This window comes from Crassostrea angulata, chromosome 6 (genome assembly GCF_025612915.1).
Source record: "Crassostrea angulata isolate pt1a10 chromosome 6, ASM2561291v2, whole genome shotgun sequence".
In the NCBI taxonomy this organism is placed as follows: domain Eukaryota; kingdom Metazoa; phylum Mollusca; class Bivalvia; order Ostreida; family Ostreidae; genus Magallana; species Magallana angulata.
In genome coordinates, this window is record NC_069116.1 from 28,716,262 (window position 1) to 28,743,420 (window position 27,159).

The following is a 27,159-nucleotide window of genomic DNA, read 5'->3' on the forward strand; positions in this document are numbered from 1 at the left end:
ATGACATCCTTTAGTATTTGTGTACTGAGCCTTACATCAAGTGTGAGATTTAGCTGATCTACAGTTTGATATCAAAATTCACAATCTCTATGTATTGGTAACTGACTCTCGCTTCATCCCACAAAATATGCCACCCTTTTAAACTTTCAAATTATGCAACATACACACACAGACAAATTAGGAATTTTGACATGTGACAAAAAACACATAACACAGGTATATATCTACCGGGTATATACAATTTCATTACATTATGATCTGACAAAAGTGAAAAAAACCCAGTTCCTTCAACAAAGAGCACCCAGTATTCGATGACGCCTGGACATCTTGACTTACTAGGAGTGGACTATAGACAGGAAATGATAGCATAAAACACTCCTCACAGATGACAAAAAGAAAATAAACTTGTTTGGAGATTTAATAGAAGGTAATCTTTCAACACATTTTCAAAGACTGCGGCTTGAATATGATCTGAATTGCTTAAGCAAGTGGAAATACTTATCACGACAAATTCATAAATGTGTTAAATGAATCTCATTATTAGAATATCTGTGTGCGATGAAATTTCTTATTGTACATCAACACTTTGGCTGGCTTCTATAGTGTCACCCTGTCATCTGCTGCCTAAATAGACCTCCATCAAGATTGTGATAAAGATATTCCTTCTACATTACAACTTGAAGTGCAGAAAGAAGCATCCTAATTCAATGCATATTCACAGCACTTAAAATTTGATCTGACACCACACATCTTGTTTTTCTTTTTTTAAAAGCTTCTCCTTTCCACGATTTCTTTTCATACAAAGACAGGATCCAGATATCTAGGACTTTCTTTCACTCAAGTGCCACATTCATCTGTTTGTCCATCTGTACATCTATCACCAGTGTCATTGTCCAAACCATCCACTACATCATCAACAGTCTCTCCATCATCCTCCTCCATCCTTTCACCCCTCGTCATTTCAGAGTCAACATCTGTTTGATCCACCCCTGTGTTTTCTTCTGGATCCAGTTCTACATTTCCCTCCTCTTCTGTTGTTTTTTCCTTATCTTTCTTCTGTTGTTTCCGTTCCTCCATCTGGATTGCCACTATACAAAAGAATAAGTGTGAACAAATAGCAGTACACAAAAATATGGTGCACTCAAGACAGTTGTAAGAGAGTTTAGACATGACACATACATTAATTTAAGCTTCAGCAGGTATTGTGAGGAATGAAAATTTATGAACTTTGTGGGTACTTCATACTCTAAAATTCTTTACTTTGCCAAATTTTACATCCTACTTTAACTTGCAATTATAATCATTAAATCACTCTTTGAACATTATTGATAGATGATCCAAACTTTGATACTTCAAATTTAATCTACAAATTAAAACCCTCTCTCTTTTCAAGAGCATTTTAACATATTCAATTTTATGTAGTAAATAACTAAAGTCTTAAATATAATATTTATTAGGAGTAAGAAGTTTTTGGCCAGACAGTTTTCTTGAAGAAATCATAAATCAAATAACAGAATGTCCATATCCACTGAAACATTGATTAGTTATGGTGTAAAAGGTGCCAATTAAATCCAAGAAATTCAAGCAAAATCAGATAATTCCACTGTATAAAAACTTTGATTTCTATAATTCCACTGTATAAAAACTTAAATCTTTATCAATTTTTTCAATCACTGAGTCTAGGAAGGATAACTCTGTAAAAAAAAATTATGGTGTAAAAGGTGCCAATTAAATTCAAGAAATTCAAGCAAAATCAGATAATTCCACTGTATAAAAACTTTGATTTCTATAATTCCACTGTATAAAAACTTAAATCTTTATCAATTTTTTCAATCACTGAGTCTAGGAAGGATAACTCTGTAAAAAAAAAATTCAAATGAAGTGTTATCCTTACGTTCTTCTGCCAGTTTTTCACTGAAGAGCCTGAGGTAGTGGAATCTGAGTCCGTGGTTGATAAAGGCCCTGAGTGAGGTCTTCCCCCTCCACCCACAGATCACCAGGTCACAGGCCGGCCGACTCCCACTGTAAGAAAGACATTTTCTTTATAGCAGATTTAAAGTTTTCTATCTCTGAAACTTTTTTCATTCAAATTCTTAAGGTTCAAATTTTTTAAGTCAACTTTTCTACAATTCATTAGGATTTCATTCTGTAGATTTGTTTAAGATGATAATGAAATAAATAAAGACAGTGCTCTTAATTCCTTGGGGTTGCAAATTCATAGTTGAGGGGTAACATGAATTCTAATAATTCCTAAGTTTTCATTTCAACATCATGACTATGTCACCATGAACAAATCATGAACACATATTTCATACTAAAATGAATGCATATATTTTTACCTCGCTGATCCTTTATAAAGAAGAGCTATACTTCCTGTATCTGAAATTAAAACATAACATTACTAATGAACAACAGAACTCCAGTCAAAAGGACTCGGTATCCTTTTTACATTTATGTCGAGGAACTGACAGAAAACACAAAGTTTATAACATATCAGCAGGCCCTACCAATGCCTTGGAACTTGGAGATGCCATCAGCTGAGAATTCTTTAAACAGTGGGTTCTCTTTGGTCAAGGCCAGGATAAAGTCCTCCCTGGACAGAACTAAAGCCCTCTTCTGTAGCATACTCTTCATCGTCACTAAACCCTGGATAGAGAGATATTATACAATTATTTAATGCTTTAGCAGTCAATAGACCAGAATATTTTCCCGAGGTGCAGGGAACAGCTCAGTATGATCTATTGCCCGAGGCCAACGGCCGAGGGCAATAGATCATACTGAGCTGTTCCTTGCACCAAGGGAAAAAATTCTGGTCTATTGACTGTTCAAGCGTTAAATAATTGTTTTATTACCTAATTCCTTTTTTAGTTTTCGGGGTTTACAATTTGCATATTGCAGATGATTTTCGAGCCATTATGCAATATACTAAGATTTTTTTTTCATCTTTTACATGCACAAAACCTGTTGCATGCATTACAACATCTCAATTTAATAGTTTACACAAAGAAGGGGGAATCTTCAACCTATTAGATTTTAAATACATGTAGTCTTTTACCTTATATTAGGCTTTAAAACTATTGATTATTTGATACTCCATTTTGATAACATTGAATTTGGTTTCACCAAGTACTAAAAACAGCGTCTATGTAAAGGAATATACATTCCATGAGAACTATTGAAAGGATGTAACATTAACATACCAGCGTTCTGAAATACGTTGCCGGTCCAATAGATCGCAGTCTATTGACCGGCGGTCCAATAGATCGAAGACTATTGACCGGCGGTCTAATAGATCGCAGTCTATTGACCGGCAGTTCAAAATAGACGCAAATATTTAATATGTAATAAAACAACAAAATCCCTTTGATTAGGTAATAAATCAATCTAATGCATGTACTCAAGGAAGTCAAAGAGAGCATGAAATTCAATATCAATGGCGAAGCACATCTGAGAGCCAACATGCTCAATCATGAAATCACAAAATGTGTAAATTGTATCCAATCTTTATAAAAAAAAATAATTGATCCCATGCAATCCTTCTTTTTTCAACAAATGGAAAAGAAACTTACAGTATTAAGATTTTGAATAAAAACATATCAGCTTTAAATGTACACAGAAAATATATACATTTATTTTGTCAATTTCTGAGCATAAATATTTTAAGAACTATAAAATCTCTTTAAAATACTGCTTATTCATATATTTTCCTTAAATATACAGCTCTTCAAACTTTAATATAACCTACCTACATTTACATGTAATACATAACATAAAAGAAAACGTTACCTCTTGAGCAATTCTGTAATCACAGTCTGGTACCAGTGGAGACTTACTCCGCCCAAATATCTTGACGCCCAGGTTGATGAACTGAAAAAAAAGGTAAACCGTTTGCAATTTTTTCATTCTTCACAAAAATAAATTTTCTTCTCTCTTTGTATTCCGAACTCTTTTTTTCTGAACAGTAACTTTCCAGAGACTTCAGATGACTTACTTTGAATCTGTCATTGTTTCTGCGGACTAGATCCCTGATGGCTGAGGACACAAAATAGAGCGTCCTTCTTTGTCCATTCTCTGCTCTGTACATGATCTGATTCTGTGGGAAGTCCTCAGGAATTCCATAAAAATTCCTATCAATTATAAATGTCAATTATATAGATGTCATCATTTGGTATGGTTCTTAAATCATAAGGGAGATCACTTTAACAGTGTGTTTTTGCAAACTTTTCTCTTTGTCATGTAGTCACAAAATGGAATCAAACCTGATAGGTTCCCACATGGGGTCTTTTTCATCCATAAAGATATAAGGATCTTCTTTATAGCCATGCAATCTTCTGGTCACTTGCTTTGATGGCTTGGGGCTGCAAAAGAAAACACTTTTTATTAATCATCAGTTTTAAACTATATTCCAGCGAAGAGTACCAAAGGACAAACAAATTCTACCGAATTCAAGTGTATAAACTGTACTAATTCACATGTATATATTCTTTACATGTATTATTCCCACACCAAAATGAAATCACTTTAACACACCAATTCTAACACACAGAACATCTATTACTTTAAAACTCTATCATCTTTTACTTCAATACATGTACCACTCAGAACATCTATTACTCTAAAACTCTAACATGAATTACTTCAAGTCCTCGTCCTCCTCGGCTGGCCTTTTCTTGGTTCCATCATCTTCCTTAGCCGTCTGCTCCGTTGTGTTGTTACCATCCTCCATTTTGTTGTCTTTTACTTCCCCTCCATTGGCTTCACTTTTATCCTTTTGTTCTGAATAAAACAAAAACCTATGTAGAATGACTGATGTTGATGAAAAAGTGGAAAGATCAAAATCAGACATTTTGACAGGAAAAAATATATATGAACCTGAAAGTTTGGCTTCTTTTTTCTGTTGCCATGGCACTGTTGCCTTCTTCACCAGGACGGCGATAAAGAATCCCCCTGTGTCCTGTTGGTGTGGTAGCACTCTCATGCTGAAAACAGAAAGTCTCTTCTTAGAAATCTTTACTTGAAAAGAGTACCGATATTCACAAAGTATCATAAAACAATTCTCTCGAATTTAAAACTGATATAATGTCTACGTCGACATATTTCAAAATTTATCAAATTTTTTCCTTATCACTTGTGACTAATCCTAGAACTAAACTGTAGATAAAATGATGATGTCAATGTCCATAATACAAAACAAGTAAAAAATTCATAGCACACAACTGACGCTGACGTTGTACTAATCAAATCTCATTTCTGAGACATTTAATTAAGACATAAAAATGTCTGTGAATTTTATCATCAAGAGCTTATGCATAAGTCCTCGACAAAAATCATATTCACAAATTAATATTGCAGCCTGTACAAATCCTACAGCCATGGTAGGGCTGTAGGATCTACTTGTAGTGCAACTCAAGTCATGTCACATGCCCTTTATTCATTGTACACAGAGGACATAAAATATCCCCATTAAAATTAATATTCTGGTACAAACACCAATGTTCAATACTTCCAATTTTTATTGAAAATTTTCAAAAGAGATTAAATATATTAAGTCATGATAACGTTGTGTTTACTGCCACTTTTACTAGAACTACTGTATTTATTTGCCTAGATGCCTATTTGGTTATGTAAGACCTAGACAGGACAAAGTTGTTAGTGTACCATAAACTGATACTGTACACAGGGTTATTTTCGCCCAGTGTTATTTTTGCCCTTCTTCACTTGCAAACGGTTTCACCCCGTCTTGAATTCGCCCAGACATAGGTTTCTTTAAGGAAGGATAATTTAAGACCTTGGCATTCGCCCAGTCTTAAATTTACCCGCTGAAAACGAGGCCAAAAGGGGTGAAAATAAAACAGGGGGTGAATATTTCCCTGTATACAGTATTTAGCATTTGTTGTTGTAGCCAAAATGACCATGTCTTCTAATCAACACCTCAAACACTTGAGCTCTTTGAGCAGTTAGCTTTTTGAAAACATCAATGTATACTGCACTATGTATCATAATCAAGTTCTCACAATTTGGAATTTCTTCTCCTGAGTACTATATGTACTACCTAGAAAAGGCACATGTCAGACCTATCACATTTTTTTGGTCCCTTAATCTTGCATACTAATTAATGATTCCCATGAAACAAAATGTTGTTAAACACAAGGATTATTATCCATAATAAAGCATAAGTTGATATGTTTGGCAAAAAGTGTCTGTGAATTCTTTATCAACAGCTTCAATATAACAAAGCCAATGATAAGACTCACAATTAATTTAGCACCCTGTACAAATCCTAGAACCATGGCAGACTTTAGGATCTACTTGTAGTGCATCTTAATCATACAGGTATGATGATTTAGATTTAAGCAAGTGTAAAAATTGAATTATAAAAAAACAGAAGTTCATGAGGAAAAGTTTTTCAAGACGATTCAAATGTTGGTAATGTATTGTGGTGTAAATAAACTTCTGTGCATAGAGAACTAAAACTATACAGAAATGAATAATTTAAGCCTTACCATCTGTGAAGGTTTAACTTTTCGCTCTCCTCCTTGCTGGGAGCAAACATGGAGGGCTGGAAGTGTGTGTAGTTTGTGACAGACTCGTAGCTATCAAAAAACTGACTTCCATCCTTTGTCATCAGCTGTCGAATAAAAGAATGTCTCAAGTTAATTTGCAAGAACTAATATACTCTAGCAGAGAAGATTTAGTAGAAAAATTCTCAATTAATGTTAGGAATTAATTCCAAGTAAAATTGTGAGAAGCAACGCACATACTGGTAGATTCTAAATATTTCACATTTATTTTTCTGTTAGTTGTCAACTAACGGTAATGAAATAATAACTTTAAGTTCAGTGATTGCAATTTTATATCTTAACAGTTTGACACAACACTTCAGAATCATAAAAACAAGGAATCTCTACAGTAGTTGAGGCTCTGTTATATACTACGTATACCTTCCAGTAAGAGAGGCCTGGGGTGTACTTGAGATTCTTGATTTCCTCGCTCACATCCACCAGTTCCACAGTACCTTCAGGAAAAAGACAGTGCAAGTATAGCAGCTGTATACAAGTAGTTTTAACTCAAATCCAGTCTGATGTTGAAATGAGTTGTGTGTTTAATTAATCCTCTGATATTTTGTATCATATTTCTATCAATCTTGATGAAAATGAGATTTTTTTTACACCAATGAAATCTTGTAATTATCAATTTATCCTTTTTCACTGGTATCTTAATCCTTGAGCTACATAAAGTAAAAGAATTTTCTTTGAGTGCATCAGAATACTAGAAGTAGCAGATGGAAATATTATCTCAGTAATCTCTCTCTCAACTTGACTTGAAATTGACATGACATAACAACTCTCCCATCCTTCTGCCTTATTTCAATACTTATTAAAATTTTTGTTAATTTGGACTGACTTGAAATAGGCATTAAATTATGAGCCCCTTCAATTCTCCCCCACCCCATCCCCTTTTGGACCTGATTTCAACAAAAAATATGTGAGCCAATGATCACAACTGATACCCCTGCTGTGATATGAATAAACATAATAAACAAAGTTGTCATTTAAAAGGAAGTTGATGCGCAATTTGATAAAAAATGAATCCCACCACATGGCACGTCTAAACAATATTGTATTAAAATTTCAAGCAGCTGCAATCAATAGTTGCTAAGAAATATCTGACTAAAATTTGTTTGAAAATAAACAGTTGTCATTTAAAAGGAAGTTGAAGTCTAATTAGAACAAAAATGAATCCCATCATAAGGCATGCCTAACAAAGAGTATGTTAAAATTAAAATGTGAAGCAGCTAAGATTAATAGTTGCTGAGAAATCAGAGACAAAAATTTCTTACTGACAGACAGACTGACACTTCAGAGTGGGGGTATAATGACCACTGTGTAACCCTGCCTTACCTTCACACTTCTGTAGCATGCCGGCTATCACCGCCTCGTCCTCCACGGGATTCAGGGAACACGTCGAATACACGAGGCGCCCTCCAACCTCCAACAGGTCCAGACCTCGCTTCAGGATCTTGGCCTGAATACTACAACCAACATACAACAGTTGTAAGGGAGTCAAATTTATTTCATTTGTAAAATGATCTTGAAAAGTAAATACATGTACTCTATATCATTATCTGTCGTATAACACCATGAACAAAACTTTGCTGAATTTTTCAGCAATACAAAGAAATGGAAAACAACTACATGTACAACATTGAATGGAACTTCAGTTATGTCTTACATATTCAAGCTACATAAATCGACAAATAACCCACTACCCCAGCTGTTAATGGAAGTGAAAAGAAAGGTATCAATTGAAGAGCTAAATATATATTGGTCAGAGAGGATAAGAGCAAGATCCAAATATTCTGTAGCAACACAGTAGGAGTAAAACTGTTACCCATGTAAATTGATGCCTTGGTTCGGGGTCCACTTTGACCAGATGTCCTGGTTTTTTCTGAGAGTGCCATCCCCACTGCATGGTACATCACACAGGATGCGGTCATACTTCACAAACTCACGCGGCCCATCCTGAAATGTTACAAATATTTCTAACCTTTAATAATTCTTTTTCTCACTCTCAAAATGATAATACCAGTAATAAAGACACTATTTTAAGATCTTGAAATAAATGCATTATTTGTATTCATTTACATCCATATAATTACAAAATCCAAATAACATAAGTGTATCAAAAATAGCATATTTACTAGGAGTATCTAAATGAATAAGAAAATAATTCATGAGTATCTGATTATACATTACCCCATATCTGAGATTGGGAAGATAGGAGGCATCATGGTTAATGATGGCACAGCAAGGACTGTTTAACCTCTTGACCTGGTGAGTCATCAAGTAACATCTTTTGTTATCAACATCATTTGCAACAACATACCCTTCTAAAACATCAAACAGAAAATGGATATATTAATCACATTTCCATTTTATACAAAAGAAAGACACATTACCGTTATATAAATTCCTTTAGAAATGGAATAGTTGTTACACATTTAGAGGCAAAATAACAGTACTAGGTATTCAACATCCAAAGCCATGATTAATGTTTGTTTTAAACAATGTCGATATACAGGATGTTGCATACCTGGTATCTGGTTGTCAGGTGTGTTGTGAAGGTATTCAATCAGCTGGGCAGTTTTGGAGCCAGGAGCAGCACACATGTCCAACACCTGCAACAATGTAATAAAATTCCCAGAACTGGTGTAAGCACTTAACATCATTATTTTAACGTAGTCATCTAAAACTGGTTTCACTGATCAAAGAATATGAAATGCTCATTAAATACCCCTACAGTGAATGTTAAGAGAAATCCAGCCAATAAAAAGAATTATTTGTTGAGAGCAAAAATGAAAAGGGGGCAAATATTTCCCTGTATAGTACATACCTTGTGGTGTGACTTGACAGCCATTAACATTGGTGGAATCATAGAAACCGCTTCCTGTCTGCTGATACTGCCCTGTCACCATATAATACAAATATGTCATTAAAAGTTATTCAAATGCAAAATTCAAATGCAATTTTTAGCAACAACATGAAAATCTCTTACACTCTCTGTTTCTTGAAGAAGAAAAGTCTTCAATTTTTCAAATCTTGCATCTTTACGAACTTCTTGTCTGGAAGAGTTTAATTGCCATCCTAGTTCATCAGGATACCTGCAAACATTGAACAAGAAATAGGGATTTTTTCCCCGCTATTTTCCCCTGCAATGGATATTACACAAAATGGTTTTTATGACATAGTTTAGATATTTTACCAAGGCAAACAGATCACTTTTGGTTTATCGCTCTCTGACTTCTCTTCTAAAAGTTTGCCAATATATTCCGTCTTCACTAATTTCTTAAGCTCTTCTGTTTCTCTGAAAAGTAAGTTGTAAAATCTTCAGTGAGTATATCATGCTGTCTTTCTTTTTCCATATTGCTGCTCTATTGACTGATACTTACCCACCAAAGCTTGTGATCCTGAATGTTATGGGAAGAGGTTCCCTCAAAGCATTCATAAAGGCATCCCATTCCTCTTCTGGTACAAAACCAAGTTCCTATAAAACACAACATTTAAGAAAAGGACTATTCATTGTGAAAACAAAAAAAGGTACATGTATGTGAAACACTAATTATGACCTTTTTTTTTACCCATGTGTGATACATGTATAATTGTGAATCAGTTGATGAATAGTGGTTTACTAAGCTTGATTAAATAAAACATAATGCAAGACTACATACATTTGATGGCTGACATGTATTCTTATAGAGTCAGTCAAGGAATTCAATTTAGAAGGTTTTAAACTCTAAAAATTGAATATCGTTACAATTTGTAAACAAAAATAATTAAATAACAAAAACATTGTGATTTAAAAATTGTATTAACTTACAGGGACCAACCTAGACCCAAATTTCAGGGAGACTTCACTTCTCCCTCTGGGAAATTTAGGGAGAAGTTTCAGATTTTAGGGAGACTTCTCAAAACGCGTGTTGCGTCAACCTTCACAAATCTTTTTGTTAAACAATATCAATTTTCTCTTATTCAATTATTAAACTAAACAATGAAACTTAATTTAAAAGTAATTGCAATTGTTTAATACTGTGTTTATATACATATGATCAAGAATGCAATTTGATGCATGAAAATTGTTCTCATGAAGATTATTTACCACTATGTACAGTTACTCATATTAATCACAGTTAATATTCACAATGCAAATAACTTTCGCTTCTTTTCTTCCTTCCATATTTTCAGAGCCTCTGGAAAGTCAAAGTGTGCCATGGAAGGACCATCTTCAGAAATTCTCATTAAATCATTCAATGAAATGTTGTTCAAGTTGGTCCTCAGTCTAGATTTAATTCTGTTTTGGGTTGAGAACCCTCTTTCACATGTTGCATTGCTGACTGGTATCACAGTACAAGTTGTCAACAGTGAATCAGTCTCACAATATTGGGCATGATATCTTCATACTCGGATCCAAGGTGAAAGCACATATCACCGAGGGAAGAAGTTTGACATGATCCAACTACAAGACGTTTATACTGTTTGTATTCCATTGGGGTTTCCTCTGGATTGGTTCCATGGATAGCAAAGTGGTTGGCAAGAACAGCAATTTCCTCACTTCCATACTTTGCTAGCTCTCCTTTCTTGGAATATGAATAGGCTGTAGCACTTGCATTTTTTCAATGAAACCATTCTCCTGAAATCTGTTTTCTAAACTTGCAACAATATTATCCAAGTACTTGGGCATGATACTTCTGAGGATGTTTTGTTGTTTTTGATAATACCTGATTTGAAACCCATTGTCTTCTTCTTCTTCAAAGTTACACTCTTTATGCTCTTTTTCAAAACCACTGAATCCATCCATGTTAACTTCTATGGCTCCCTGGACAGCTGCTTTTCTACTTTCAGTGTCAGGTCTCCTGTACAAAACACTGTCCCAATCTTCAATTATGAACTCATCTAGTTTATCAACATACATTCCCTCTGCCTCTTTGAAATCTAGATGTGCATCACAGGTGCTTTTAACTATGGGTGTTACTTTACTTAGATCCAAGTCCTTTGTCTGAAAAATTTGACTAAGTTTTCCAAGAAATGGGAGGATGTCCATAAGCATATGTGTGATTGCAATGAAGCTGTACTGCGATACTTCTGCATATATTCCTCTTGCAAAAATAATTCAACAACAAAGACATTGTGATTAAAAAATTGTATTAACTTTTACTTACTTTGTAATATTTCTCAAACAACTTATTCTCTTTCACATGGGCTTTGTATCCTTTCTGAAAATATATGCAAATCACAACAGTGCTAAAAGAAATTTTATCTATAACCTATTGATAGAGGGCAAAGCCCTCTCACAGGCCCAAAGGCCCTTGAGAGCCAAGCTCTCCTTACAGAAAGCATATGTACCCATATATATGACAAAATACAGAAATTACACTCTATACCTATGAAATTCAAAAACTTTTCAAATATGGGGGAGAAATAATCACTTCACATGCAGTGACATCACTGGCATCCATGTTGAGTTCTCAAACTTGTACCACCTTCAAGTTTGGCGATAATTGTTTGTGATGTAAAATGAACAATAAATACACCAAGATATTCTTGTTTAAAAGATTAATAAAATGTGTTATTCTTCTGCAACTGGTCAAATTTTTCTACTTATATCTACATGTTCGAATCTTTCCTTCTTTTAAAAGAATTTGTTGAGTGATGTAAAAAATATGACGTCATGATGTATACCATGTGTGCAATATTTAGCGTTATGAATACATAGATAGTCAGATCTAACTGTGCATGTCTTTTATTAATCAATTGTAAATTGATATAAAAAATGTGATTGTGTTTAATGGCAACACCCTCAACACAGTCACAGCAGAAAACATATGAGGTCAATTAATGTTACAATACAGGCGACTGCCAACAAATGCGAGTCAAGTCAGCAAACAGCAGGTCGTGCTCAATTTGTTATACTTTGTCACAAGAAATCTTTGATCCATATTTGTTCAATTACTTGATATTCATAAATATTTCAGAGTTCTAGCAATGTTCATTCATGATGTATGAAAAATTTCCAAGATTTCATCTTAGAAACACCCCTTCTAGCTTATCAGGTTTTAATACATGGCTAAAAATAATTATGCCTACTGGGATTTTAGATAGAAACAATTTGAGACCTATCATGGGCAATGGGAAATGGGTCTGATTATTCATAGACCATTTATGCGATAGAATGACTTAAATGGAGGTTTTACATTGTATTTAATTATCCCAAACTGAATATTACCAAGCGCAGCGAGAGGCGGGCGAAGCCCGCCTCGCGAAGCGAGGATTAATGGTAACATGTATATACCGTATTTTTCGGGGCATAGGCCGGTATTTTTTTACTCCAATGCGCGAGCATCGGCTTATCCCCCGGGATCGGCTAATCATAGGCTCAAAGTTGAAAAAATTAAACAGTCAAATTTAAAATCCACTGTTTTTAGCAGTTTATCATCAGGGTTGGTTTTTTTTTTCGTCCGTTTGAACTATTGTTCGATAGTTGCAGATACATAGATATAACAGAGCCCGTTAGTATATACGTCTCTGATAGTTGTCCCGTTGATAATTTTTGTAATGACATTGCGAGTAATAAAATGTACAGTACTGTACGAGGTATTTCTTTACAACCCCAATCAAAAGAATTTTTACCCCACTTTCACGTATGAACCCTGGAAACTATTAATGCGTAGTAAAAAAAAAAACGAAACCGGGTAGAATGAAATATGACGGAACTTTTGTGAATTTCTTCATGTCTGCGTTCGTGGGAATCACTGGTCTTGGGTGCAGAATAAATCAATGCTTTGTGTTTTTACAGTTAATTTTCTGTTGGATGAAATAACGGTATTCTGGTGTCGTGTGTATATACAAAGGTGTGAAACCCGTGACTAAAACACAGCCTGGGGGCACGTAGTGTACACCCTTACACCTCACCGCATTAATTGTGTTTTTAACATTACAACTTCTTTGCATAACGGCAAGTCACTTTTTAATTTATTAATGGAAAAGAACACAAATTAAATATTTTATGTGTGGTATTTCGTTTTCTCATTCATGCGATTACGGGGGATAACTCTATTTGAATATGAAACCACGTGTTGAGCTAATGGACGCCATACCCCGATCTACAAGTAGCTTTCAAAGTATTACTTGATTAAATGAAATTGAGCAGCAAGGTTTTAATAAAAATATAAAAGGTTTGGTAAAATATCATACCGTATTTTTCCGACGATTAGTCGGTATTTTTTTTCTCTGAAGCAGAGCACCCGACTTATCGTCTTGTTCGACTTGTCGTAGGCTTGAGGTCAGAAAATTGTTTAAAATAGCATTAAAAATCTTGGTTTTAATCATCTTGAGTTGGCTGTGTGATTGAAAATTACGCTGTTGAATTTACTATTCATCTTTAATAATAATCATTTTCACTCATCTGTTAACACTAAAATACATAATAATAACAGTTATTAAAAAATGGTACATTGTCTTTAATCAATTAAAAGTTTTACCGTTCCGTTTATATAAACACATCGTCACATGGTTCTATGTGTCACTAGTAGGAAGATAACATTGCACAGTAAAATTGAAACCAAATTTGAATGGAAGAAAATATTGCAGTAGGTCCGGGGGATGTTTTTTTAATTTAATTATTTTATTAGTAAAGAGTTGTTAGTGGAAAGCATAAATCAGAAATATTTTATGGCCAAATTCACACGTAATCGGTAATTATCAATACTACTGTTTATACAATAGGCTGACACCGGTTGTGTTAATAATCTTGCCCTAAGGCTGAGATCTTTGCGGCAATTTCACTCCCTGTGTATATAAAGAGTACCGTTATAAGAGTGATTATAGTTCATTGATTAATTATTGTCCAATTCTTTGATTATTGTTAGATAAAATTGTTAGGAAACGTATGTATGTCGTATATCGTCATTATCAAGTCGTATAAATGATCGATCTTATAATTTCTAACAATGTCTATGTAAAACAAAAGCGTGTAACTGCAAAACTGGATACAAAGTAAACAAGTTTCATCAAATCATAGTAATTGCTAAGCTTTCTGCACTTGAGATACCCCTTTGAAGTCCGACACGAGACAGGTGCATGCCTTTGACACCGGAAATTGTTAAACAAACACTGACCACGCGCCGAGTCAACAGGTGGCTGGTTACGTAATGGAAAATACACTGGCGATGGTGAGAGTGGATAATTATTTTAATGCTTGGGAATAAAATATTTCTGACAAAGTAAGTTTAGTTTTGCATAACACGCGATATCGGGAATTGTTTAAAATGCAAGCAACTTTGTAGATGTTGCCGGTATTTGAAAATATGATGCATACGTATACAGTGTAATTGTTTAAATGTTAATCATTAATAATAATTGGTAGCAATATCGGGGACATCGAGGCATCATACACTGATAATGTTACTGCAGTTTTATACGCCATTTTGAAGTGATAAGATCGACGTATGGTCTGAATCGACGTGTTGTAGGATTTTGTTAAAATTTTGGCTAAAAATGAGCAATTCGACGAGTCGTCCGCATCGACGAGTCGTTGGGAAAATACGGTACTTAGTTCTATCAGACAGTACCACGGAGTTTGGTGTTGCAATTAAATTTACATTATGTAACATTACGATACCTAATGATATATACCGACGAATACGGAAGAGACCAAACAGCCACAAAACACAATTATATTTTTTTTAAATGTTTAAAATATATATGTTAAGCAAATTTAATAACTTTAATTACTCTTTTGACTTTCTACATCGATATTCTGAAAGTATATACTTAATACGTCAACTTAAATTCCTTCATCATGCAGCGGTCATACTTTCACCATAGAAATCATCGATTGAAAATCGGCCTATCCCCCAATTCGGCTAGTCTATGGATTTTACCTGAATTTTGTCTGAAAATGAGCAATTCGGCCTTTGCCCCACATCGGCATATGCCCCAAAAAATACAGTATAAGAAAATCAGTGAAAAATGAATGTTGAATCAGGGGTACTAAGGCCAAAAAAAAATTCTTCCAACCCTGGGCGCCGCCATATTGGCAGCCATTTTGTTTTTAAAAAGTTAGTTCGATCATTGATTGACAGGTACTTTTCGATGTTTATTGCCACTAAACACGCTTTAATAGGTTCCAGTGTTTCAATAGAAGTGAATTTGAATTAAAAGAAATTAAAAAGGAAACCAGAGAAGTTTCAATAATGCTTCAATCAAGAAACACGACATGTTTTGTGTATGTCTTATCAAATTATCAGATTGAAAATAAAAACATAAACGTCAAGGAACTGATCTTTTAGATACTGAACAAAGTATGCAATTTTATTACAGCGGCATTCATATGAATAAAATTGATGAACAATAAAAGAAGAAATAAAAAAATTTGGAATCACGTAACTGTCTTCGGCTATTTCCGAAGACAAAACTTGAACGTTTTACGTCTGAAATATGACGTCATAATGTAGACGGAGCACGCGACGTTTAGTTTAACTTTGACGAATGGTATGAGTAGGCAACTATGCAGGCGGATCCTACTGTGTGCGTTTTAAATATATTTTATCATACATAAATCAAACTCCAGTGTTAAATCTGCGCTCGGTCCAACGGTCACACCGTTTACATATTATATCTCAAAAGGTCCATAAAGACCCATTTCATGATTTGAGCAACCTTAAAACAGCTATACTGCAGTAGTCATAGAAAATCAAATTTTAGAATTTAGCATTGCATCACAACACACACTTATTACGATATTCATTACCTCATCTCTCCTGTTTTTATTTGGCCTCGGTCGCCTCCTACCCATTATCTTAACAGAAAGACTTTTCGAGAGGCAATATGTTTGTTAAAATAATTTTTCTTAGTAAGCAATGCATGGATTACATCAATCCACATGGGTTGGTTTTGCAGGAAATGATAAAGTAAAATTCAAACCAAACACAACCACTTTAAATTTTAGTAAAATTCCTTTTTACTCCACATGGTATATATGTTAAAAGCAGCTTTCAACATATCTTTATATATCATATATTGAAACTAAATTATTCATACACTTTTTCTGTTGACAACAAAATAGGACAACATAAAGTTTTTGATGTATTCGGAAATTAAAACTGTATACCGTAATAGTTTTACTTTTATGCACCGAGCTTTATTTCCAGTGTATACCTACATAAAATTTGCTTTACTATCTAGGAGGTATAGAATAGGGTACTTTTTATATCCTATAACCAGGCACTATAACCAGGATGTGCGCATGCGTGAACCAACTTTCCATCGGGATCGGTAAACGATTGGGAGGAAATTCGAAAGCTTTTTGGAGGAACTTCGAACTGATATATGTGCAATTTAAAAATGCGATTTTTATATGAAAAATATGATCAGAAGTGATAAAAATGTTATGTACATTAGATTTTACACCAAAAAATTAAATAAATAATTGAGAGAACAATCAAAATCAATGTTACAGGAAAACAACAGGCACTTAGCATCGGAAAGGGGGGGGGGGGGGGTTGGAATGGGGGCAGGGACAGGGGGACGGGACTGCCCCCCTCCAGCACACGTTTTCTCGCAGCAAATATTTTTCTTGAGTATACTTATAAAAAAGTAAATTAACATACAGTTGCACCCCCCCCCCCAATGTTTTTGGGACCATGTAAAATTTGTAATGAAAGAGAGGAAATAAACTGTGAAATTGAAGTTAAAGGTACACTTAGCCCCCTACCCCCAAGGATTAGGATTTTCAATTATTTAAAAAGTATTTTTGAGTTGGGTTATTTTTTCAAGGCAAGATTGGATGAGTCTGCCCTCAACCCACTTTGCTACGATGCTAGATGCCTGAACAAAATATCATGGTTTCATTACATACATGTATGCTAGTATAAAGACTTTATGTAAACCAATATTATCTCATGCATTGTTCCTTTCACCAGGTTCTACAAACACCTTAGTCCAAAATAAATAAAAAAATCCAAGACTAGGAGGGGAAAAAAGGAGAAATCTATTTTCCTTTTTTTTACTCAGGACCTATTTTGTTGGGGGGGATTTGGGGTGAACAGGTCACTGACCCCTTGTAGATCTACCCATGACCTATCACCAGGGTCTGTATACACATAACCAGGGTCAGTATACCCATCACCATGGTCTCCAGGGTCAGAGTACGTATCACCAGAGTCTGTGTGCCCATCACCAGAGTTTGTACACCCATAACCAGGGTCAGTATACCCATCATCAGGGTCTTCATACCTATCACCAGGGTCAGAGTACGTCTCACCAGAGTTTGTGTGCCCATCACCATTGTCTGTTTACCCATAACCAGGGCCAGTATACCCATCACCAGGGTCTCCATACCTATCACCAGGGTCAGAGTACGTATCACCAGAGTCTGTGTGCCCATCACCAGGGTATGTATACTCATAATCAGGCCCAGTATACCCATCACCAGGGTCTCCATACCTATCACCAGGGTCAGAGTACGTATCACCAGAGTCTGTGCGCCCATCACCAGAGTCTGTATACTCATAATCAGGGCCAGTATGCCCATCACCAGGGTCTCCATACCTATCACCAGGGTCAGAGTACGTATCACCAGAGTTTGTGTGCCCATAACCAGGGTCTGTATACCCATCACCAGGGTCTCCATACCTATCACCAGGGTCAGAGTACGTATCACCAGAGTCTGTGTGCCCATCACCAGAGTCTGTACACCCATAACCAGGGCCAGTATACCCATCACCAGGGTCTTCATACCTATCACCAGGGTCAGAGTGCGTATCACCAGAGTCTGTGTGCCCATCACCAGAGTCTGTACACCCATAACCAGGGTCAGTATACCCATCACCAGGGTCTCAATACCTATCACCAGGGTCAGAGTACGTGTCACCAGAGTTTGTGTGCCTATCACCAGGGTCTGTATACCCATAACCAGGGTCAGTATACCCATCACCAGGGTCTCCATACCTATCACCAGGGTCAGAGTACGTATCACCAGAGTCTGTGTGCCTATCACCAGGGTCTGTACACCCATGACCAGGGTCAGTATACCCATCACCAGGGTCTCCAGGGTCAATGTACGTATCACCAGAGTCTGTGTGTCAGTCACCAGAGTCTGTACACTCATGACCAGGGTTAGTATACCCTTCATCAGGGTCTCCATAGCTATCACCAGGGTCAGTGTACGTATCACCAGAGTCTGTGTGCCCATCACCAGGGTCTGTACACCCATAACCAGGGTCAGTATACCCATCACCAGGGTCTCCATACCTATCACCAGGGACAGAGATCGTATCACCAGAGTCTCTGTGCCTATCACCAGGGTCTGTACACCCATTACCAGGGCCAGTATACCCATCACCAGGGTCTCCATACCTATCACCAGGGTCATAATATCCATCATTAGTGTTTGTGTGCCCAACAAAGGGGTCTGTACACCCATCACCAGGGTCAGTATACCAATCACCCGGGTCTGTACACCCATAACCAGGGTCAGTATACCAATTACCAGGGTATGTACAACCATAACCAGGGTCAGTTTACCCATCACCAGGGTCTCCATACCCAACACCAGGGTCCCCATACCTATCACCAGGGTCAGAGTACGTATCACCAGAGTCTGTGTGCCTATCACCAGGGTCTGTACACCCATGACCAGGGTCAGTATACCCATCACCAGGGTCTCCAGGGTCAATGTACGTATCACCAGAGTCTGTGTGTCAGTCACCAGAGTCTGTACACTCATGACCAGGGTTAGTATACCCATCATCAGGGTCTCCATAGCTATCACCAGAGTCAGTGTACGTATCACCAGAGTCTGTGTGACCATCACCAGGGTCTGTACGCCCATAACCAGGGTCAGTATACCCATCACCAGGGTCTCCATACCTATCACCAGGGTCAGAGTACGTATCACCAGAGTCTGTGTGCCTATCACCAGGGTCTGTACACCCATGACCAGGGTCAGTATACCCATCACCAGGGTCTCCAGGGTCAATGTACGTATCACCAGAGTCTGTGTGCCAGTCACCAGAGTCTGTACACTCATGACCAGGGTTAGTATACCCATCATCAGGGTCTCCATAGCTATCACCAGAGTCAGTGTACGTATCACCAGAGTCTGTGTGCCCATCACCAGGGTCTGTACACCCATAACCAGGGCCAGTATACCCATCACTAGGGTCTCCATACCTATCACCAGGGTCATTATATCCATCACTTGTGTTTGTGTGCCCAACAACGGGGTCTGTACACCCATCACCAGGGTCAGTGTAACCAATCACCCGGGTCTGTACACCCATAACCAGGGTCAGAACTCATCACCAGGGTCTTCATATCTATCACCAGGTTCAGAGTACGTATCACCAGAGTCTGTGTGTCAGTCACCAGAGTCTGTACACTCATGACCAGGGTTAGTATACCCATCATCAGAGTCTCAATACCTATCACCAGGGTCAGTGTACGTATCACCAGAGTCTGTGTGCCAATCACCAGGGTCTGTACGCCCATAACCAGGGTCAGTATACCCATCACCAGGGTCTCCATACCTATCACCAGGGTCAGAGTACGTATCACCAGAGTCTGTGTGCTCATCATCAGGGTCTGTACATCCGTAGCCAAAGTCAGTGTACCCATCACCAAGGTCTCAATACCTATCACCAGGGTCAGAGTACGTATCACCAGAATCTGTGTGCCCATCACCAGAGTCTGTACACCTATAACCAGGGCCGGTAAACCGATCATCAGGGTCTCCATAACTATCACCAGGGTCAGAGTACGTATCACCAGAGTTTGTGTGCCCATCACCAGGGTCTGTACACCCATAACCAGGGTCAGTATACCCATCACCAGGGTCTCCATACCTATCACCAGGGTCAGCGTGCGTATCACCAGAGTCTGTGTGCCCATCACCAGGGTCTATACACCCATAACCAGGGTTAGTATACCCGTCACGAGGGTCTCTATACCTATCACTAGGGTCAGAGTGCGTATCACCAGAGTCTGTGTGCCCATCACCAGGGTCTGTACGCCAATAACCAGGGTCAGTATACCCATCACCAGGGTCTCCATACCTATCACCAGGGTCAGAGTAGGTATCACCAGAGTCTGTGTGCCTATCACCAGGGTCTGTACACCCATAACCAGGGCCAGTATACCCATCACCAGGGTCTCCATACCTATCACCAGGGTCAATATATCCATCACTAGAGTTTGTGTGCCCAACAACGGGGTCTGTACACCCATCACCAGGGTCAGTATACCAATCACCCGGGTCTGTACACCCATAACCAGGGTCAGTATACCCATCACCAGGGTCTTCATATCTATCACCAGGATCAGAGTGCGTATCACCAGAGTCTGTACACCATTAACCAGGGTCAGTATACCCATCACCAGGGTATGTACACCCATAACCAGGGTCAGTATACCCTCACGAGGGTATGTACACCCATAACCAGGGTCAGCATACCCATCACCAGGGTCTCACTACCTATCACCAGGGTCAGAGTACGTATCACCAGAGTCTGTGTGCTCATGACCAGGGTCTGTACATCCGTAGCCAAAGTCAGTATACCCATCACCAGGGTCTCAATACCTATCACCAGGGTCATAATGCCTATCACCAGAGTCAGAGTACGTATCACCAGAACTGTAAACATATCACCTGGGTCATTATACCTTTTAGTAGGGTCAGTGTTCGTAGTACTAGGGTCTGTGTGCCCATTATCATGGTCTGTATATTCATAACAAAGGTCAGTTTACCCTTCACCAGGGTCTTAATACTTTTCACCAGGATAGTGTACGCATCAATAGGGTCTGTGTGCCCATCACCAGGGTCAGTATACCTAACACAACAGTCAGTGCACTTATCATTAGGGTTTGTATATCCATTACCTGAGTCAGGTAATACTGACCCTGTTGATAAGTAGAGTGACCCTGGTGATAGGTATACTGATCCTGGTGAAGATTACACATACCTTGGTGATACGTACACTCATGATCCTTGTGAAAGGTATACTGATGGTGATGGTTATACTTACCCTGGTTATAGATTTTGAGATTCTGGTGTTACGTATGCTGACCTTATAATATCTACACTTTTGTGTATACCGACTCTGGTGATGGATACATACTGACCCCTGTGATTGGCTACAGACCCTTGTGGTACGTACACTGACTCTGTCGATAGGTATACTGACCCTGGTGATAGAGAATGTGATAGATATACTGGTGATAAATGTACTGACTCTTGTGATAGGTATACTGACCTTGGAGATGGGCCCTCAGACCCACGGATGCGTACACTGACACGGCCGTTAGGTAAACTAACTCTGGTGATAAGCAATAGGTACAGTTATCCTGGTGAAAGTCCACTGATCAAAGTCATGGATGTACAAACCCTGATGATAAGTGCACTGACTGTTGTGATAGATATACTGACCCTAATGATGGGCACACAGACCCTATTGATTCGTAAACTATTCCTGGTGATAAGTATTTAGACCCTGGTGATGGGCATACTGGCCCTGGTTATGGGTGTACAGACTCTGGTGATGGGCACACAGACTCTGGTGATACGTACTCTGACCCTGGTGATTGGTATGATGACCCTGGTGATGGGTATACTGACACTGGTTATGGGTGTACAGACTCTGGTGATGGGCACACAGACTCTGGTGATACGTACTCTGACCCTGGTGATACGTATGGAGACCCTGGTGATGGGTATACTGACCCTGGTTATGGGTGTACAGACTCTGGTGACTGACGCACAGACTCTGGTGATACGTACTCTGACCCTGGAGACCCTGGTGATGTGTAACTGACCCTGGTAATGTGTATACAGATCCTGGTGATAGGTCATGGATAGATCTATTAGGGGTCAGTGACATGTTCACCCCTTATACCCCCCCCCCCCCCAAAACAAAATAGCTCCTGAGTAAAAGAAAAAAAATATAGATTTCACCCTCTCCCCCTCCTTGTCTTGGATTTTTTATTGTTGGTTATGTGTATACTGACACTTGTGATGGGCACATAGACTCTGGTGATACGTACACTGACCCTGGTGATAGCTATGGAGACCCTGATGATGGGTATTCTAACCCTGCTCATGAGTGTACAAACTCTGGTGACAGACACACAGACTCTGGTGATACGTACTCTGACCCTGGAGACCCTGGTGATGGGTATACTGACCCTGGTCATGGGTGTACAGACCCTGGTGATAGGCACACAGACTCTGGTGATACGTACTCTGTCCCTGGTGATAGGTATGGAGACCCTGGTAATGGGTATACTGACCCTGGTTATTGGTGTACAGACTCTGGTGATGGGCACACAGACTCTGGTGATACGTAATCTGACTCTGGTGATAGGTATGGAGACTCTGGTGATGGGTATACTTGCCCTGGTTATGGGTATCCAGACCCTGGTGATGGGCACACAAACTCTGGTGATACGTACTCTGACCCTGGTGATAGGTATGGAGACCCTGGTGATGGGTATACTGGCCCTGTTATGGGTATACAGACCCTGGTGATGGGCACACAGACACTGGTGATACTTACTCTGACCCTGGTGATAGGTATGAAGACCCTGGTGATGGGTATACTGGCCCTGGTTATGGGTGTACAGACTCTGGTGAAGGGCACACAGACTCTGGTGATACTTACTCTGACCCTGGTGATAGGTATGGAGACCCTGGTGATAGGTATACTGACACTGGTTATGGGTGTACAGACTCTGGTGATGGGCACACAGACTCTGGTGATACGTAATCTGACTCTGGTGATAGGTATGGAGACCCTGGTGATGGGTATACAGACCCTGGTTATGGGTATCCAGACCCTGGTGATGGGCACACAAACTCTGGTGATACGTACTCTGACCCTGGTGATAGGTATGGAGACCCTGGTGATGGGTATACTGGCCCTGTTATGGGTATACAGACCCTGGTGATGGGCACACAGACTCTGGTGATACTTACTCTGACCCTGGTGATAGGTATGAAGACCCTGGTGATGGGTATACTGGCCCTGGTTATGGGTGTACAGACTCTGGTGAAGGGCACACAGACTCTGGTGATACTTACTCTGACCCTGGTGATAGGTATGGAGACCCTGGTGATAGGTATACTGACCCTGGTTATGGGTGTACAGACTCTGGTGATGGGCACACAGACTCTGGTGACACGTACTCTGACCCTGGTGATATGTATGGAGACCCTGGTGATGGGTATACTGACCCTGGTTATGGGTGTACAGACTCTGGTAATGGGCACACAGACTCTGGTGATACGTACTCTGACCCTGGTGATAGGTATGGAGACCCTGGTGATGGGTATACTGACCCTGGTTATGGGTATCCAGACACTGGTGATGGGCACACAAAATCTGGTGACACGTACTCTGACCCTGGTGATAGGTATACTGACCCTGGTCATGGGTGTACAGACCCTGGTGATAGGCACACAGACTCTGGTGATACGTACTCTGACCCTGGTGATAGGTATGGAGACCCTGGTGATGGGTATACTGGCCCTGGTTATTGGTGTACAGACTCTGGTGATGGGCACACAGACTCTGGTGATACGTACTCTGACCCTGGAGACCCTGGTGATGTGTAACTGACCCTGGTAATGTGTATACAGATCCTGGTGATAGGTCATGGATAGATCTATTAGGGGTCAGTGACATGTTCACCCCTTATACCCCCCCCCCAAAACAAAATAGCTCCTGAGTAAAAGAAAAAAAATATAGATTTCACCCTCTCCCCCTCCTTGTCTTGGATTTTTTATTGTTGGTTATGTGTATACTGACACTTGTGATGGGCACATAGACTCTGGTGATACTTACTCTGACCCTGGTGATAGGTATGGAGACCCTGGTGATAGGTATACTGACCCTGGTTATGGGTGTACAGACTCTGGTGATGGGCACACAGACTCTGGTGACACGTACTCTGACCCTGGTGATATGTATGGAGACCCTGGTGATGGGTATACTGACCCTGGTTATGGGTGTACAGACTCTGGTGATGGGCACACAGACTCTGGTGATACGTACTCTGACCCTGGTGATAGGTATGGAGACCCTGGTGATGGGTATACTGACCCTGGTTATGAGTATCCAGACACTGGTGATGGGCACACAAAATCTGGTGACACGTACTCTGACCCTGGTGATAGGTATGGAGACCCTGGTGATGGGTATACTGACCCTGGTCATGGGTGTACAGACCCTGGTGATAGGCACACAGACTCTGGTGATACGTACTCTGACCCTGGTGATAGGTATGGAGACCCTGGTGATGGGTATACTGGCCCTGGTTATTGGTGTACAGACTCTGGTGATGGGCACACAGACTCTGGTGATAGGTAATCTGACTCTGGTGATAGGTATGGAGACCCTGGTGATGGGTATACTGGCCCTGTTATGGGTATACAGACCCTGGTGATGGGCACACAAACTCTGGTGATACGTACTCTGACCCTGGTGATAGGTATGGGGACCCTGGTGATGGGTATACTGGCCCTGTTATGGGTATACAGACCCTGGTGATGGGCACACAGACTCTGGTGATACTTACTCTGACCCTGGTGATAGGTATGAAGACCCTGGTGATGGGTATACTGGCCCTGGTTATGGGTGTACAGACTCTGGTGAAGGGCACACAGACTCTGGTGATACTTACTCTGACCCTGGTGATAGGTATGGAGACCCTGGTGATAGGTATACTGACCCTGGTTATGGGTGTACAGACTCTGGTGATGGGCACACAGACTCTGGTGATACGTACTCTGACCCTGGTGATATGTATGGAGACCCTGGTGATGGGTATACTGACCCTGGTTATGGGTGTACAGACTCTGGTGATGGGCACACAGACTCTGGTGATACGTACTCTGACCCTGGTGATAGGTATGGAGACCCTGGTGATGGGTATACTGGCCCTGGTTATGGGTTTACAAACTCTGGTGATGGGCACACAGACTCTGGTGACACGTACTCTGACCCTGGTGATAGGTATGGAGACCCTGGTGATGGGTATACTTGCCCTGGTTATGGGTAAACAGACACTGGTGATGGGCACACAAACTCTGGTGACACGTACTCTGACCCTGGTGATAGGTATGGAGACCCTGGTGATGGGTATACTTGCCCTGGTTATGGGTGTACAGATTCTGGTGATGGGCACACAGACTCTGGTGATACGTACGTTGACCCTGGTGATAGGTATGAAGACCCTGGTGATGGGTATACTGGCCCTGGTTGTGGGTGTACAGACTCTGGTGAAGGGCACACAGACTCTGGTGATACGTACTCTGACCCTGGTGATAGGTATGGAGACCCTGGTGATGGGTATACTGACCCTGGTTATGGGTATACAGACCCTGGTGATGGGCACAGAAACTCTGGTGACACGTACTCTGACCCTGGTGATAGGTATAAAGACCCTGGTGATGGGTATACTGGCCCTGGTTATGGGTGTTCAGACTCTGGTGATGGGCACACAGACTCTGGTGATACATACTCTGACCCTGGTGATAGGTATTGAGACCCTGGTGATGGGTATACTGACCCTGGTTATGGGTGTACAGACCCTGGTGATGGGCACACAGACTCTGGTGATACGTACTCTGACCCTGGTGATAGGTATGGAGACCCTGGTGATGGGTATACTGACCCTGGTTATGGGTATCCAGACACTGGTGATGGGCACACAAACTCTGGTGACACATACTCTGACCCTGGTGATAGGTATGGAGACCCTGGTGATGGGTATAATGGCCCTGGTTATAGGTTTACAGACTCTGGTGATGGGCACACAGACTCTGGTGACACGTACTCTGACCCTGGTGATAGGTATGGAGACCCTGGTGATGGGTATACTGGCCCTGTTATGGGTATAAAGACCCTGGTGATGGGCACACAGACTCTGGTGATACGTACTCTGACCCTGGTGATAGGTATGAAGACCCTGGTGATGGGTATACTGGCCCTGGTTATAGGTGTACAGACTCTGGTTATGGGCACACAGACTCTGGTGATACGTACTCTGACCCTGGTGATAGGTATGGAGACCCTGTGATGGGTATACTGGCCCTGGTTATGGGTGTACAGACCCTGGTGAAGGGCACACAGACTCTGGTGATACGTTCTCTGACCCTGGTGATAGGTATGGAGACCCTGGTGATGGGTATACTGACCCTGGTTATGGGTGTACAGACCCTGGTGATGGGCACACAGACTCTGGTGATACGTACTCTGACCCTGGTGATAGGTATGGAGACCCTGGTGATGGGTATACTGACCCTGGTTATGGGTGTACAGACCCTGGTGATGGGCACACAGACTCTGGTGATACGTACTCTGACCCTGGTGATAGGTATGGAGACCCTGGTGATGGGTATACTGGCCCTGGTTATGGGTGTACAGACTCTGGTAATGGGCACACAGACTCTGGTGATACGTACTCTGACCCTGTAGACCATAATGATGGGTATACTGACCCTGGTTATGTGTATACAGACCCTGGTGATAGGTCATGGGTAGATCTTCAAGGGGTCAGTGAACTGTTCACCCCTAATACCCCCCCCCCCCAACAAAATAGCTCCTGAGTA

The 27,159-nt window shown here is 40.0% G+C and overlaps 1 protein-coding gene across 1 annotated transcript; it reads right to left on the minus strand.

Moving 5' to 3' along the window:
* Window positions 1–404: 404 nt before the first annotated feature.
* On the minus strand, window positions 405–16,446 carry LOC128189170 (RNA cytosine-C(5)-methyltransferase NSUN2-like). The gene is made up of 21 exons (XM_052860667.1): window positions 16,306–16,446; window positions 11,717–11,770; window positions 9,950–10,044; window positions 9,763–9,864; window positions 9,556–9,661; window positions 9,394–9,465; window positions 9,094–9,178; window positions 8,757–8,890; window positions 8,392–8,522; window positions 7,902–8,032; window positions 6,942–7,015; window positions 6,504–6,628; window positions 4,873–4,979; window positions 4,638–4,776; window positions 4,260–4,358; window positions 3,992–4,127; window positions 3,787–3,867; window positions 2,508–2,646; window positions 2,340–2,379; window positions 1,895–2,022; window positions 405–1,088 (listed from the first exon to the last, which is right to left on the minus strand). The coding sequence occupies exons 1-21, from the start codon at window positions 16,348–16,350 to the stop codon at window positions 838–840; spliced, it is 2,274 nt and encodes a 757-aa protein (XP_052716627.1). The 5' UTR covers window positions 16,351–16,446; the 3' UTR covers window positions 405–837.
* Window positions 16,447–27,159: the final 10,713 nt, after the last annotated feature.

Excerpts from the sequence above, each read along its gene's own strand:
- LOC128189170 (XM_052860667.1), bottom strand. The coding sequence starts at position 16,350 with ATGGGTAGGAGGCGACCGAGGCCAAATAAAAACAGGAGAGATGAG. Across the intron at positions 9,662-9,762 it reads AAAGTGATCTGTTTGCCTTG|GTATCCTGATGAACTAGGAT; the intron begins GTAAAATATCTA and ends CAATGTTTGCAG. Across the intron at positions 2,647-3,786 it reads ATTACAGAATTGCTCAAGAG|GGTTTAGTGACGATGAAGAG; the intron begins GTAACGTTTTCT and ends CTCTCTATCCAG.